Here is a 17,188-nt window from a genome sequence, read left to right as displayed (position 1 = left end):
TTCTTCGGAAAGGATTGGACTATAAAACACTAGGAAAGCCCAGAATGTTCCACTCTGAGCATTAGAAACAGCAGCACAACTGAGTGAGTGACAGCAGTGGTAGGAAACTTTGGAAATTCAGTCTGATAGACAAAATATGAAGGACCTCTGGTAAGAGACAAACTCTTTAAGACTACCCAGCGGATACAGGAGGAAAACATGGCTGAAAACAGGGGTTTTGGAGGATGATTCCCATCTAGCAGTTCAAGTGACAGATGCTGAAGAACAGAAAGGGTAACTCCCAACTGTCAACAGAGGCACAATGGAAGACAGGTAGGCCACCACATTTACAGAGTTTAAGTGGACTTATGTGGGTCCATGAACACAAAAAAAAGTTCATACTTTTGTGAAGGTTTTTAGTGTACATGCTGTTTCTAAACTTTTGGTCTCAGAGAAAGAGAATTTTTCTCTGTGTTGAAAACTGGCATCCCAAAGGATAACTCTTCATCAAAATGTAATCCTTATACATTTTGGACAAACACTAAGTTTACCCAAAGGTTACAAGTGTGGCATATGATTCAAAAAGGGAGAAGCAATGGCTTCCTTAAAGGAACCAATGGACTTCGCAAACCATTCTTATTTCCATTTTCCCCTGGTCATAGAAATATTTCTATATAGAGATAAAGGTGGCCTTTAAGCCTCAGGAGATTTGCAGGATGTGTGAGGGACTGTTTTGGCTTTTTGCAGTCCGAGACAGTCTTTTGTGGTCAGTGTTTCAAGTCCTGAACCTGCCATAGTGAGAAACATCATGCATCTGCAGGAGAGATTGTGCCTCATGTGGTGTGTAAAGCACCCTCTCTAAGATGCCAGAATACCAACAAGCATTGGATTGGACCTGAGTTGTTAGCAACCTTGTAGTTCCACAGCCATGAAGAAGTAGTGGTTATACAGCCTTTAGTGGCTGGGCTTTCTTGGACTGTTAGCATAGACATGGAAATTCCCGTTCCTTTCTCTGATACTCCCTATGTGTAAGTTCTGCTCTTGAACATGTGGCACTTCTTTCATTAAAAGTTAGTCTAAGGTTACTCCAAAGAGGAGCTTTTTCATAGTAATTAGATCCAGTAAAAGAGGTGCAGAAATTTTATCTGTGACAGGAGAGGAGTCTTTCAGTGGATGTTCTGAGCACTACCCTTGTCCCTCTGTCCTTCTCTGGCAGCTGCCTCAGCTGTGTTAGGAGCAGAAGAAATGACACTTCTGTATCTTCTGTGGGAATTTCTTAAATCCACATAGGTGTTTTGTGTTCCCTCTCAAAGGTGGTATTTTTCAGACAACAGGAGGAGAAGGTTAGGGCATTGCACGAGGATTACCCACAGTCCTGCTCATTTAAGGACCAGGCTGAATTTCTGAGGACCACATTCACTATGATCTTACCTCCCTCCCATGTCTAAGAGTTCAAGTGGGGGACCTCAGTGGTGGGAATGTGAGAGAACCTGGATTCTACATCTGTGCACCACCACATGAAAGGAAGGGGTAGGCAGCAAAGAGGACCCCTGCAAAATGGGGTCACATAAATCAGGGCGGCCATTAAATTTTTGTTCAGTGTTTAATTGTCCAATTTTATGATACCTTTTTTAAAGGAATACTGCATCTTTAAGGGTCCCTTCCCTCTAGATGCACATGGTTGTCTTAGTAGCTGAGGCCACTGTCCCTTTCTTTTTCTTTTTCTTTCTGACTTTCTTTCACCCCCTCTTTCAGTGCTTCTCTTCTTCTGTATCTGGGTTGCTGCAGCTCCGTAGTTCACTTGCTTCAGTATTATAGGGAATGCACATGTCTGCGCTTCTGGGTCTATTGTGTCCTGGGATTGTTCATTTTATTTTAAACCTCATTCCCCCTTTCCTTTACCCTATTGTCAATTTGCTTTCCATTCTCTTTGTTAACCTCTTCAGTGCCTTCCCTGTTGGGAAAATGACTTGAAAGAAACATTATTGAACCTTCTTGCACCCATTCTATTTACATTTGACTATTCTGCATGTGTGAATATGGGTGTATTTTCTGTATAAATATACACGCAGGTTCCAGTATATGCAATGGGTGTCAATTTGCTCTTCTCAGTTACATCACTGTAGATAGATTGGTACAGGTATAATTGAGGACAGCATTTGTTCCTAAATATATACATATATTTGTATATATATATATGAATTAGATTTTACCCAAATTTGCACTCCACAGGCTGAAATATAAATGGAGTGTCACTCAAACACATGAAAAAGAACTTACTGTAATGCTTCTTTCCACTTCTCTATCAATGCATAGCACAACAGCTTTTTTGTCCTATTCTGACTGCATTTTCATTTTGACTGTTCTCAAAACTGCCTTGGTGGCTCAGCCCAGCACTTGCAATGTTGATGTAACTGGAGGCATGGCTAGTTGCACTGAGCAGTAAACTGTGAAATCTACTGGGCATATATTAAATTTGGCGTTTCTGTCTTGTGGCGAATGGATTTTCCTCACCCAGCCAGAGGTAGCTCTGGCAGCTTGGGAGCCTCTTATTGAAAATGGAGAGAATGAGAAAGTGACAGAGAGGAAAAAAAGCATTGCATCCAACTTGAAAATAATTTGGCTTAATAACATCAAACTGCTTTTTTATTTCTAATCTAATCTTTGTTAATGTGAAAAAGTGGTGAAATTTTCCTGAGTTTGCTTACCTGCACCCCTGAAAACTTAATAACCTGACAATTCTATTTCCATTTTGAATGCTTTGGTTAGTAGATAAAAATTAAGAATACTGATGTTTTCAATTGTCACTAGCCTTCAAAGTCAACGTGCCAGAGATCCAGTCTGCTTTTAGAACTGCTTTTTCAGACTCTTTTCAGCACAGCATTGATTTATTCTCCATTCACATTTGAAAGATTTCTTTTGCAACCTACAAGACCCAGAGACTGAATTTATTTTAAATGAAAAATGAGATCCTGGAGCACAAGATGGCATCCACAGAGATAAGTGCTGGGTTGCTGAGCTGGTACGTTCTAGCTGATCTGAATTCCTGACTATAAGACCATCATGACTAATAAGGCAGTATCAAAGCAGATTCACAGCTTGAGCTACAATCTTGTACCCTGGGCTCCCAAGCTGGCTCAGAAATGCATGCTTTAATAACCAATACATTTCACAGTTCATTCGTGGCAAAAAAATAAGTACTTCTTACCAGGCCAGCTTGGGGGACAGAGGGACACTGCACTGAACAAACTGGGGACAAAAAGAACAATTTCCTGGATAACAGTGTGATATAACTGTGCCTTATGTAAGAAGCAGAGAAGAAATGCGGCATGAAGTGTGAACCCCATTGCTCTGCTGACTGCTTTAATTGGGATTTGGCTGGGAATTTTTTTTTTTTTTTGCAGCCTTAGTATGTGCCTCTCCATATTCCCCAGTGCCAAAGTTGGATGTGTCTGCAATATGTGAGTGGGACAAAAGTTGTTTTCTGGTCAATGAAACTGTCCCCCTAGTGTTCCTGGTCTCTGGAAAGACTTAGGCACCGGTGGCAATGATTATGACCGTTCAGTTCTCCGAACAGTATTTCACTCTGCTTTTCCTACTCTTCTCTCCACCTGCCTCCACACCCCTCTCTCTTTCTTTCTCTCTCTCCCTCTCATTTTCCCTTTCCGAGGATGGCGAGTGCTGATCCATTGGGGTAAGCTCTAGTTTTGGATTATTCCTGTTGGGGGACCTGTTGTAATTTTGTAGAGGAACTTTTCACTTGCAATTTCCAAACACAGTACAGGTTCATGAGCTTCAGTGACTGAGGCTTTACAGCAGGGAGAGAGAGAGAGAGACGTGGGAAGAAGCATTTTTGGTGCTTTTGTGTGTGTTTGTGTGCTTTTATGTTGGAGTCACACTCCATATAATTTACTTTTGGGTTCTTTTTTTGTTCTCTTATTTGTCCCTCTACTTCAGTGTCTGTGGGCACAGAAACTATCCTCAGACACTGTGCAGATACCAGACACCTTCTGAGAAAGAAACCTACTCTCTGTTTAGCACTTTTGTATCTGTTTGGTATTTTCCAGTTAATTTGAATCCTAATTTATCCAGTTTTCTTCTTTTTTTTTTTTTTTTAATGAAATTGAATCCCATCCATGTTATTAAAAAAATGCTGGGTATTCCCTCTCTTTTTAGAATATGTTTTCTTAAGAGGTGAACAGATGGCCCTAGAGACAGATATATCTTCAAAGCTCTGTATTTTCAATAAAGGCAGTATAGGTACAGCTAAGAATGCAATCATGCTTCAAATTAAAGTTCCATTTATAAATACTGAAGAGAAGGAGAATATTATATTAATAAATGATTTAATAAAACCATTGTAATAGATCATTATAGACTACAGTAAAAACTTCTTGTGAGGGTACACATTGAGAAAGGTAATTAGCACCAGTAACATTTACTTCTCATGTTTGCAGCATGCTGCATTATCTGTTAATTCTTTCTAAACCATTTATAGATGGAACTTTAGTATAATTGGCCAATTAAGGAGGGTGGTGCTGTTCAACATCACCATCTGTATGGGCTGAAAAGAAGAAGAGGTGTTTTACCAGCACCTGCACTTCTTCCTCTGCACTCTCTGTAAGGCTTCACCTTACAAGTGGTTGTTACCATGAGCAGACCTTCTGACTCAAGCATGAGTTTTCCCAGTAAGAGCTGTCACGGTGTTATTTGCATGGTTGGGACCGTAAGACAGTGGAACATCCAAGGTATTCTATACATATTCCCTGAATCAGGGGGTGAGGAAGAACAGTTTGTACCTTTCAGACATCCAAAAGTAAGAGTGATGAAATTTAACACAGCCTAACTGCTCACCTCTTCCGTGTTGATTCAGGTCATTGTCAGGGGTCTCGTACCCTGAAGTTTCAGTTTAGAGTTTTTTGGCTTTGAGTGAGCAAGGAAAGAGGAGTATCAAATTCCACCCAATTCATACTTGAAGTAAATAAGAGGTTGGCTGGGTATTTTCTGGAATGACTTCCAAAACCAAACATGAAATCAAACCAATTCAAAATTTCTAAGGCATTTCACCCAGGGACACAAGTCTGATGCATCACTGCACGCTGCATGCATGCTGCAGGCTCCCCTTCTTGGAAGCATGGCTCCAGCTTGACCAGCTAAGAGGCTGTATTCAGCATCCTGGTAAAACTGTGCTATGAAAGCAAGTTCTGCTGGGACTGCAATGGGGTACCAAACCTGCCTTGGATTACAAGAAAAAGTTCTAGGAGGTGGTAATTCAAAGAAGAAAAAAATGCCAAATCTGACCTAAATGTTAAATTCATGCTGTGAAACCTTTATGTTCTACTGGTGTGTCCTAGCAGGGGCACTGCTTAATGCATTTGGGAACAGATCTGAGAGAAGGGTGATGGAGAGATGCTCTGTACATGTGCTACCTGTGCAGGGCAGTTACCAGGCCAGCTGCACTCTCCTGTCTCCTGTTTCTCTCTGTCTGTACCTCAGCAGTGTCAGGCTTCAGCCCTGCACCTCTCAGGAAATTCTGCATTTTCTGAAACCAGCTGGAAAATGGATTCAAGGCCCTCAGTTTCAGAACACTGGTCTGACATGAACTGGGCCTTACAGTTCCAGTCATGGCTTCCTCTTGACAGCAGCTGGCTAAAATGAGTACAAAATTTCTTTAAAATGAAGGACCTTTCAACTTTGTTACTTTGAATTATCAAATAGATTGAATAAGGTTTAAAATCATCACAGCTACAAACTCCAGCCCACACACGCAGATTTCGTTTCAGTCCTTTGCCTCTCTTTCATAGCTCAGCTGTCTCCAGGTTATTGTCAGTCTATGGAATGGGAGGAACAGCCTGCAATGATCTCAGTGTCCACCTTATGTTTAGAGTGCCCTCTGCATCTTCCCCCCCCAAACCTTGGCTCTGCCTCCCTTATGTTTTGGGGTTTTTGAATTCCTCCCTCCAGGCTTGTCTAAACAACTGTGTCACTAAAGAGTCTCTTCTTGGGTCTCTAAATCTGGCAGTTGTGTTTGAGGGAATGCTCTTTATCTGAGCAACTGCACTGTCTTTCCAGCTTGTATTTTCAACAACCTTTTGATGACTTCCGTTGAGTTAATGCACAAGCACACGGGAATGCAAAACACAGAGCAAAATGAGTCACACACAGTGTTCCCAGTTTCCTGGATTGTTGCATTTAGTTTTAAGTTATTGGAATAATTACAGATTTAATACTTCCAGTAACATTTGATGCCTGTAAAGACTCTTAGGAGGTTACTCACTAATAAATGCTTCTCACTAAATAAATGTATTTCATAGCCATGGAGATGATGTCGTACCTCTTTCCACACATAAGACCTAAGAGTCTACCATATTAATGCTGCCTGTAGGGCCTCAAACTTTAATTTTCTGGTGAGAAGGCTTAAAGTTTAAATTCCTGTTCTTTCATTACAGCATCTCAGCATAATGCAACATTTTCATTCCTTTCTTTTGGCCCTATCCCAGTTCTGTCCACCTGACTCTGAGATACAGGAGCAGTGCATGTGATTGGGTTTTTTTAGAAACTGAATTACAGCTGAAATGATCATAAAAATCTGTCATTTTTGCTTGTTAGCACTTTTTGTTATGGAGTACAGAACCACGTAGTAGGGCACACTACTGAGAATCATATCCCATTTGTAAAGGTAAATTATGGGAGATTTGTTTAATTGAGGAAGATGCAAGGAAAATCTCCTCAGTTTTGTGTCGTATCCTATACTACCACTTTCTGGTAAAGGAGGAAGTCTTCTGAAAATGTGTAGTTCTCTTTTCACCCTGACGCTTAAACTGAGCACAGGCTTTTTAAAATTCTTTCCACTGCTCCTATATACAATTTCCAGTGTGGACAAACTGAAGCTTGCTATAGGGCCTACTTTACTTCTTACATATTTTGCATGTAAATCAGCAGCAGAAATAAATCTTGCTCAATAGCAATCATGTGGATACTGAATGCATTTCCAGGAGGATTTCATACTAACTCTCTCTTATGTCCCCTGCCTCAGGCTCCTAGGCTGGATGAAAGCACAGTACACAACAACTATTTTTCAAATATTGCTTCCAATAAAGAATTGGGATTTGGGAGGTGGGGACTGCCATATTCTGCCCTACATGTGTGTGATCATTTTTGTAAAAAAATAAGAGGCAATGGGGTTGGGAAGTGAGGATTCAGGACTGTTGGAAACACCTGATTGCAAAAAGGAAATAGCAGAGTGGAACTCTTAAGCAAGTGTCCTGGAATTCAGGTGAGTGTCAGAGAGGACGTTCCCACCACAATTAAGAGCTGGTGGGAACATCTCCTTTAAGTTGGTGTATAACTGCATCTCTGGGCACCTGAATGCCTTCCACATTTGTCCAAAACAATCTATGGATTCCTCTTGTAGTTCATGGTTTGGAGGAAGCTTTTCCTGATGATTCATGCAAGGAACATTTTGACTAAATGGACTTCCCATCTGCACGACACATCTGTGGTGCAGTCAGCTACTTCACTTATAGGAAAGGCACATACAGTAGTCTTTCAAAAGTGGAACAGACAGTTCTCCCCTTAAAATTATTTTGCATAAACCTTTATGATCTGGTTGTACAGATCTTGATGGTACAAATTTAGGCTTAATCTAGTGCGAAAGAATGCCAAGAGTGAGCCTCTAGTTTTTTACTGCTGCACTATGATGTGCAGATTACATCAGGGTTTTTTTTTACAAGAAAAAAACCTATGTGGGAATTTTCTGCATAGAATGAGTGCCCCAGATTTTCACAGTGCCAGCTGAGATTTAATCTGGCCAAAAAAACATGCTGTGAGTGAGCTTCTGGTTTTCACCTACTTAGTGTGATGGACAAACCATCAGGACAGGGGATACAAGTAGAGAAAACAGAACCTGCCATTGTGTTCAGTTGTAGCTTATTCTTTCCTTGGAAATACTTCCTCTTTTGCAGTGCACTTATTTTTAAAGAATTCTGCCACTAGAACTTATTAAATAATAAATGTCTGGGAGACCATTTTAGAGACCATTTTTTCTGTTTTGTTCTACAACAGCTGAAGAGAGTAAACTGATACTGTTTATGGTCTAAATTTGTTTTATATTCTTATGTATGAGCTGACATCAAATATCTGACCTATATAAATTTTTAATGTATATGTGTATGACCACAGACAGACACATATTAAAACATGTACACCCATACACTCAGTTTTCTACAGGAATTTCACCCTTTCATGTTTGTTACCTGAAGGCAAGTAATTGCTTTCATGGCTCCTGTTTATAGGTAGGTTATTATAGGTAGGAAACATTGGTAGTTTTGCTATATTGACATATTGCTGCATAGTGGTTGTTGAATGAATAGGTCCTTAGCCAAATTCTCTCCTGTAAGATGTTTCAGTCTTCAGGACAACTTTCTTTCTATTTAAAAAGGATAGAAAGCAGCTGCCTCTGGGGCTCACTCATGGACAGTCACACATAAAGTGTGGGGTTTTTTTCTGCAGGGCAGCCCTCCTCCTAGGAACTTCCTCTGCTGAAATGTTTGTGCAGTCTGGCCTGTCTGCTCTTCCACCATGTTTAGCATAGCATGTTTGCACATTTTATTGTCAGCAGCTGACATTTTCCATAGGTGGCCTTTGCTGGAGAGCATAAGACCATTAACAGTATAGATGACCTTGTCAGCAGATAGGACAGTTCACTCTCCCTTGACTGGCCTCTTTCTGAGGGCACCTGAGCTGTAATTTTGGTATTAGTAAAGTCATCAATAAAAGCAGAACTTGTTATCCACAGAGAAGACCTGGCTTGCTTAGTGCAGCAGCAAGAATTCTCACTGTAGAGCAAAGTTGTGAAATCCATCAGTGAGAAGCTGGAAAGGGCTAAGCCCATGCAATCTTTGATTTCAGTGGGAAGTCATCACATAAGAAATGGTTGTGTGCTTGAGTCAAGGGGACTTGGGGTTTTATTATCTGGAAGAACTCCCTACCTTTGTGCCTTGTACACATGGTGCTTTTCCATGTTGCTTGTGACAGAGAAAGTCTCATTTTGTAACTGCCAGCACTGTGCAAAACAGAATTCTTAGCAGAAGTTTGAATGTCTTCACCATCTTTTTGAATAGAGCTGTTCAGTTTGCGCAGAGCAGACCTAGTTGCTTCTATGTGCCTGATGACCAAAAAGAAAGTAGCAACTGCCTTAATTGAAAGGGATTATAGTATTCTCCTTGAGCAACAGCATTTCTTTGATTTGGGATGGGGGAACAACTTAAAAATGTGACAATAGTGAAAGAAAAGGAAAGAATTATGTCCATTTCCAGTGGCAGCCTCCCTCCTCCTCCTCACTTCATGCCTGTGCCTGTGGCTGGTGTTCAGGATTGTTACTTGTCCAAGTTTTCTGAGGGATGTTTTCCTTGTTGTGTCCATTCAGGTCTCGGTCAATCAGCGGAGCATCGTCTGGGCTCTCCACCAGTCCTCTCAGCAGTCCAAGGGTAAGTGGTGCTGCTTCAAGATCTGTTGGTCCAATCCACTCACACATGCTTGATGCTTTTTGACATCTGTTGCGCCAGAGCTGTGGCTCTTAGCTGGGATGTTTTGCTTTTCCTTGGCAGCTTGTAAATTTCCATGGGTGGTGAGGGAAATGTTACGTACAAATGCAGGTGGAGAATTTCTCTTACATGCTCCCTGCACCGTTAGCAGGGATCTCACTGTAGCTCTGCCCCTTTTCAGTCTCGTGAGCACACAGAATAGCATTGCTAAACTAAATACTCCATATCCAGCTGAGGTCTGCATATAACCTGGTTTCAGACCAAATGATCAGCAGCCATTTCACAGCTGCCTTCAATTAGGTCACAGTAAAGCACCAAAGCACACTGGTTATCTTCTGTTTGCCTCAGAATAGCTCATATTAGGAAGTCAGAGAAAATAAATTACACAAATTTGTGGGCTAGAAGATTTAAAAGGAAAGTAAGCAGCTGACTGACTAGGATGAGTAAAGAACATTCAAATCCCTTTAAACAAGGTACTTTCAAATGCACTTTTTAAGCATACAGTCAGCTAAATACTGATACTCAAATAATACTGATACTCAGCCAGTACAACACATGCTTGATAGTACATTTGTTGTGAAGTTATAACAGTTTCTAAATGCAATGACAGAGGTCTGCCTCTTCTTGTTAACTTATTTAGGGATTAAAGTGAGTATTCCTAGTGCTAGAAAAGGTCAGCTAAGTCGCTTTAAGACTGCAGTGCCTAACAAGAGTCTAGACCACATGAAAATGTCTGTTGGGCTGTCACAGTGCTTGTTACCTGAATGTTTGGCCCAGAGTCTCTTGAGGATTTCTACATACATACATGAAGTCCCATGACTTCATGAGAAGATGCTATCCCCCTCTAGAAATTGATATAGTCCATGTCTTAGGCTATGGATACATCCATGGATCTACTCTCAGTTATATGAAGATAACGTCAGTATTCCAAGTATTTGAAATTGCTGTTCCACCCTAAGATTCTGTAATTCTTGTGAATAAAGACACACTGTCAGCTCTGAGTTTATAGTCTAGTAAAGCTTCCAGCACTTTACTTGATTGAATTACTTTCTGAAACCTATTTTGGGCTCCTGCCAATTGTTATCCTGATTTGAAACCAGCATAAGTGTTCTTGTGGTCTCCTCTATGTCTTTAAAGTCCTAGGGACCAGTGAAAATCCATTTCCTTCTTTCTGCACTGGTACTCTTGGTTGCCAGTGAAATGGAGCAGAGATCTGAGAACTCTTATGCCACTGTGAAATGTACTGAAAAAGAGTATGGAAGCAGTTTTGTGCACAAAATAAGCATCCAGTGAAGGAAACCTAAATCTTGATTTCATTAATTGATCTCTTGGGATCAATTTCTGACATCTCAGTAGGACAACATCAAAGAATTGGTTTGACAAGATCCCATAGTCACTGTATCTTACCATTATTACTTAATGGGCAGTTGGTTAAATAGTCTTCAAAGGGATTTAGCAATCAGGTGGCATTTTCAGCAGATCATAATGATACTAATGCTGGTCACATTTGAGGCTTAAAAGGAATGTTGGAATAAAAATCATATTTTTTTAAACGTCCTTATCTATGCTTCTAATAGCACCTTAGATTATTGAAAGAGAACATACTTTAAAAAACAAATACAACTTTCATTTTTTGCACTGCTTGGGTTCAGCTCTATGAGGAATTGAATTCAGCAGCAAATAAAAGTTGTCAAATTTCACAAGATCTTGCTAATGGTGTTCCACACTGCACCAGCTGAAATCAAGAGCTAATCTTGTTCTTCGTTTCATTATTAAATATGTGGTAATTAAGGATGCCTCTTCAGATTCTTAATGGCTTAAGAGGGAGTTGAATCATACTGTATTTCTTTCAAATCTTCTCAAGCCATCATACATGTAAGATAGGAAAATTGCAAGGAAACATTTGCAATTAACAGTCATTGAGTTTTATCCATCGGTGTCATTTGCAAATAGTTAGTAGTCAGATGCTGATAGTGACTTCCACAAATTAAACACTTTCGTCATCTTTTCCCCTTCCTTGCTCATTGACAATGAGAATTTAGCAACATGACAGACTTAAGTTTAACTTTGCAATCCTAATAATAGTACAAATATTTTGATGTACTGATTTTCCTTTAATTTTGGTGGCCTAACCCTAAGTTCTTTGAAGTAGTTACAAAACTTTGATGCAAACAACTTAGAGACAAAAGTTTTTAAATATGGCAATATTGTGCTAATCCATCACATCCAAGAAGGAACTCCCTAGTGAGTGTGTTCACCTGGGACTGAGGTTTGAGGGAAGGTTACATGTACATGGTATGTCTGGTTAATTCTTTATTGAGGCTTTTAGGTGTCAAGTATGGAAAATAATAATGGTGATGGTGTAATTTTTCATAGGTAATACTTCATAGAAGTCAAAGGGTAGACCAAAGCTGAATATCTTTAGTAGTGATTTCTATTTTTACAATTATTCCAGTACTTGTAATCTGAGGTGGTAATAGCAATGATTTCCCAGGACTTTTTTTTTTGTTTTAAATGTGATTTTTAGCTTGCTAATGTCCCTTAAAAGGCTTCTACCCTTCCAAGTCTGTCTATTGCTGTTTGCTGTCAAAGTATGAGTGGTTTCCCAAAATGCCTCTTAACACATGTAAATGTCACTGTTTGGGAAAAAAATCATAATCCCATTTTGATACCTCAGTGATGGATTATGAACTTTGCTTGTCTTTTTTCTTTTTAAACTGTGTCTTACAAAACAATGGCTCCCCCCACTCTCTTCTTAGACGTGGGACGTAATGGCAAATATTGCTGAGACTTTATGACAGAAATTCCAATTATCCCTTCAATGCAATGAGGGATGTTGGAGGAGAAGCATAAAGCCTGATGGAAAGTATCATCTCTTCCCAGATAAATAAATTTACCAGACCTTACCGAAGTTTTTGCTGTAACAGTTTAAAAATCAAACACCAGTCTGAGTTCCTATATTTCTCATGGTGTTGTGTGCTCTGAAGCTTTCAAGTGAAGGCTGAGCAATTTAACCGTCCAGATCAGGGGAGGAGAGTGGGTGCCCAGGTGGCATCACTCTCCCTTTTCCCCCTTTTTCTGCAATGGGTGGCTGCAACTGGTGCATTACCCAGCCAGGGGTAAAGAGGAAGGAAAGAGGTTCTGACTGGTGTGTGCAGTAACTGTGTGTATCCCTTGCCACTCTGTATGTATCACACACCTGTTCTGAGTCTCATCTCTCTACTGGGTTTGCATATGGGCACATGGAGCTGAAAGAGGTGGTCCCTTTCTTGGCACATCTCAATTTGTCTGTGGCTTGAGTGGTTCTTCCTTCCTTTCCTCACCTCCCTACAGCATCGTGCTTCTCTCACTGCAGGGCAATCAGAACAATCCCAGGGAGATGGCATTTCTCTCTTCTTTTTTTTTTCTTGGTTACTTTCCTTTTTTCTTTTTTTTTTTTTTTTCTTTTTTTTCTTTGTTCCTTTGTTGTACTTTTCTTTCTGTTGTTTTCCTTTGCTGACACGTGGTTGGTTAATATGATGAAGCCTGTTATGACACTGTTGTTCTTGCTGCTGCCGCTGCTGCTGCTGTTGTTGAATATGCTGTGTTCCCAGCTAACTGCATGTCTTTTTTTTGTTTTTTGTTTGTTTGTTTGTTTTCGTTTCTTTGCAAAATCCCTCCCCCCCACTACCCCTTCACCTCCATCTCCTGTGTCTCCCTGTGACATGGTGCATCTTTGTGACTCGGATGGATTTTATTCTGACTTTCCTTTCTCTGCTCGCCCGCTCTTTGCGTATTTCACTGTTTTTGATGTGCATGGACACTCTGCGTCTGTCTCGTAGCCTATCAGAAAGTTCTTCATCCCCCCTCAGACCTCCGACCTCCCTTTCTCTCCCCGACCCCAAGTCTCCTTGGACCCTGATGCTTGTAGGAACGCCTCCAGGCCTGGACATGTACTCCAACCAAAGCCAGCACTTCAGCCCAACCCAAAGACGCAGACTTTGCCATCCAAGAGCAAATTGGCTGAAAAACCACTCCAGTCTACTAAATCCAACCCACTCCCCGCCAGCAATACCAGCGCCCCCTCTTCCCAGAACAACCCTGTGCAGAACGCTCAGGGCCGCTCGCCTGCTGCCGGCTTTAACCCACAGCTGGCTGTTCCTAAAGTGCAGACCAACCCTATGTCTCCTGTTAGATTGCTCCCTTCTAGTACTGACCCAAGCACCAAATCTATCCCCATCATACAGGTCACCCCTCACCCCTCTCCAAGGGGAAGTCCCCTCCCTACCCCCAAGGGGACACCTGTTCATACGCCAAAGGAGAGCCCAGCAGGCACACCCAACCCAACACCACCATCCAGCCCCAGCATTGGAGGAATGCCTTGGAGGACACGGCTCAACTCCATCAAGAATAGTTTCCTGGGGTCTCCTCGCTTCCATCGTCGGAAATTACAAGGTGAGTACTCGCCCAAACATACGGGGTGCTTCTGATTTGGGCAGACATTCAGCAGGAATTTCATACCTCTCTGTGGCTCCGTAAATCCTCTGTACCAAGGACTGAATATTGGTGGAAAATGAGAGTGATAGCGTCAGCCACACCCTAACCCACATGTGAGCAGGCTCTGTCGTGCCACTGCCCCTGCTCCAACAGCATCTCCTGAGCCCTCTTCATACTCCAGCCATGCAACTCTTACTATCCCTGTTGTGGCTCTTAGACTGCAAAAAAATCTGTCTTCAGTTTCTTCACTTGCTTTGCAAGTGAACCTTGGGCTCAGCCATTTCCCCTGTGGCTGTGCTCCACTGCCTCTCCACAGCCACAGGCTGAGCCTTATGCTGAAAAAGAAAAAGACAGCCAGAGGCAATAGGCTGAAGCTGTCCTTCTGAAGCACAGCTTTTTTGATCTTGGTTAATGCTTTTTTTTGCCTCCTTTGGTAATTGGTGCAAAAATCTCCTTAATACAATCAGTGGTTTCATATCTGCTGGCCTACTTCAGTGTTCTAAGTCTCTGGAGTGTTGAGATGTGCAAAATTTTCTTCCTCGGGCTCCAGGTGGCTTTTTTGTGTGCTAGCAAAGGGCAGCCAAAGTCACATGCCTTATCCTTGGACGTCAGCAGCAGCTATCCCAACACCCTGTGGTTTTCCGGGGTGCTGGGATGTGACCCCATGGGAAAGGAGGATTACAGCCATGGTATAGTGAGATTCTGGGCTGTGATGGTCAGTGCCATTGTCACTGAGAACTGCAGAGAGTTGCAGCAGTGACTGAGCTGCGCCCAGCTGGGCTGTGAGGCAATGGCAACAGAGTAGCATTGGCACAGTGTGTTTGGGTCCAGACCAGAAACCACTGCAGCCAGTGCAAGATTACCTTATGACCTAAGGGTAGAGTGAGCCTTGAGATGCAGCACTTGTTTAGATGCTGAGATCTAGAGACATATGACCAGCATTTAAATGTCAGAATTAGCCTGCAGAGAAAATGGGCAAATGCAAGCAAGTGCAGAATTGTTTCATTGGTGTACAAGCTGAAAATGGAAGGTGTACTGAACCATATTTATTTTCTCCCTCCCTCTCTTTGGCTGTCCGTGCATGAGCAGTACCTACACCAGAAGAGATGTCTAATTTAACCCCAGAATCATCCCCAGAGTAAGTACTTTGCCTTTTTTCCCATCAAATACCAGTGTCGTTTCCTGGCCTGAATGTCATAAGCTGACATATTTCTGTTGTGGATCAGTATCTGCTTGTAACCTGTTGTCCTGTGGGTGGGATGGAGATGTGAAATGATTCTTTTGATTAGGACCCTGCATAAAATCTATACCTCAGTAATGGTAGGGGGGTCAACAGATGATGAAACAGTCTCCCAGCAACCACCTCATTTTCTCACAGCTTGCTGAATTTGCTGGGTTTGTAACATATTTCTTCTCTCTTCATTCATTTGGTTGTCAAGTAGATCACTCTTTGGGACTGGAGAGGCTAATCAGTGGCTTATACTGGCACTAACTGTGCACCAAAAAGTCTTCCTTTTCATACAGGAGAGTTTGCATCCTCAGGATGGCATGCAGGAGGCTCTGCTAAGATGATTCAGAGGGATCTTTGGCTGCCAGAGTAAACGCAGTGTTAATTCTAGGCAGCAGTACTGGGACATGGAGAAGCTGTTTCATATTCACCAGGCTCATTCCTAAAAGTCAGTGTACATTTCAACCATTCCACTGCACAAATGTGCATCACTGCATGGCAGGTTTGGAAGTCCCTGCCAGAGTGCTGCTCCAAACACTTCCTAATATGCAACAGATGCCAAATTATTCCTTTTTATTTTCACAGCTTGTGTTTGTGCACCCAATGCCCATAGACTTAGCCTGCCAACCAAGGCAATTTGGCCTCTTGTTAAGAGACTTGTATGAAATATTCATGAGTCTTGGATGGGAATTTTGAGCTGAAAGTTTTGTAAATGGTGACAAAGGTATTGTCTTCACAACTTGCCCCAGACCTGGCTTTTGTCTGGTGTGAGATGGACATTCTATGTGTATAGCTGCAGAATGAGGGATAAAGAGGGATAAAGACTTCAGGAGAGGGGGAAGTAGAGATTAGTAAAGGTATTCAGGAAGAAAAATGGAATATGCTGTGTTTTCAACACTTTCAAGCATTTACTAATAGAGAGGCATGAGAGAATTCCATAAAATTGGCACATCATTATCACAGAAGTATACAGTACTCTGATCTCACATGTTCTTAAAGCCATTAAAACAGAAAACCTTTAGAATTAAATTTCTTCTCTTCCTTGCATCTATGTTGGTGGAAGTTTTGCTGTTAATTTATTGCCTTCCCTGCTTCCCACTCACTCTTTAAAAGCTGGTGGAGAGAAGTAGTGCCTGTCATTTGAGGCAGTTTGGATGCAAGTCAAAGCCTAAGGCCCTCTTTTCTTTTTCTGTATAATTGCCAAATTAATGAGTTCAATTGGGCTGCACCCTGCAGTAAACATAATAAAAGTCATAAAAAATAATGAACTAGATTATATTTTAATGATAGATGTCTGTTGCTCAGTGCCCAGTTCCACATATCTTATTTTTTCCCATATTTTCTTCTTTTCTGTAAGAAATAAGATATCCTTGTCAAGAGCTGTATTGACTTCATGGGTTGAGTGATAAACACATGTCTTAGCTCTGTCTGGTGCAGCAATGTCTGCCATTCATTTAACAAACCTGATGATTAGGTAATACACTTTGACATGTCTGGGTAATGCTGTTCTTTCTCATGTGAAAAAGCCCTAGAAAATGTGTTAGGGATGACATTTAAAGAGACTTAGCTCCAGCTGCTTTAAACCTGCATGTCGCCCTGATTTTTTAAGATTTTCTAAGCCTTCTGGTGTTGACATTTTTGTAGCGAACTTTCTCACACACTTTCTATAAATAACTCATTGTTTTGCATTCTTATATGGAAGAGAAATTTGATAGACTGGTGGTTTGTCCAGTGTCATTGGAGAGGTGGCACTGTCACCCTCCAATCCACTGTCACTTTTGGAAAACTATAAATGTTAGAGTCAGAAAATAAACTTCCCATTTTCTCTTCACCTTGAGAACAGCAGTGTGCTCTTGTGTTCTTTTGTGTCCTGTAGTGACATCTGCAAAGCTCCATTTGCTTGAGTAGAAATGCTACTATTTATGCTAGGCAGGTAAACCTCTGGAGGTTACTGATCCAT

General features: G+C 41.4%; 1 protein-coding gene across 16 annotated transcripts in view; it reads left to right on the top strand.

The window, feature by feature from the left end:
• The window catches only part of BRSK2 (BR serine/threonine kinase 2), a 304,866-nt gene that overhangs the window by 259,024 nt on the left and 28,654 nt on the right, over positions 1-17,188 (top strand). For 12 of the 16 annotated variants that reach the window (XM_059849087.1, XM_059849085.1, XM_059849086.1 and 9 more), the window contains 3 exons: positions 9,407-9,467; positions 13,346-13,958; positions 15,090-15,138. In XM_059849087.1, coding sequence (XP_059705070.1) covers positions 9,407-9,467; positions 13,346-13,958; positions 15,090-15,138 — 723 coding nt within the window. The remainder of the gene's footprint in view (positions 1-9,406; positions 9,468-13,345; positions 13,959-15,089; positions 15,139-17,188) is intronic. The other 4 variants (XM_059849093.1, XM_059849091.1, XM_059849098.1 and 1 more) reach the window with 1 other exon arrangement.

This window comes from Haemorhous mexicanus, chromosome 6, assembly GCF_027477595.1.
Source record: "Haemorhous mexicanus isolate bHaeMex1 chromosome 6, bHaeMex1.pri, whole genome shotgun sequence".
NCBI classification, from domain to species: Eukaryota; Metazoa; Chordata; class Aves; order Passeriformes; family Fringillidae; genus Haemorhous; species Haemorhous mexicanus.
This window is presented reverse-complemented; position numbering and strand designations above follow the sequence as displayed.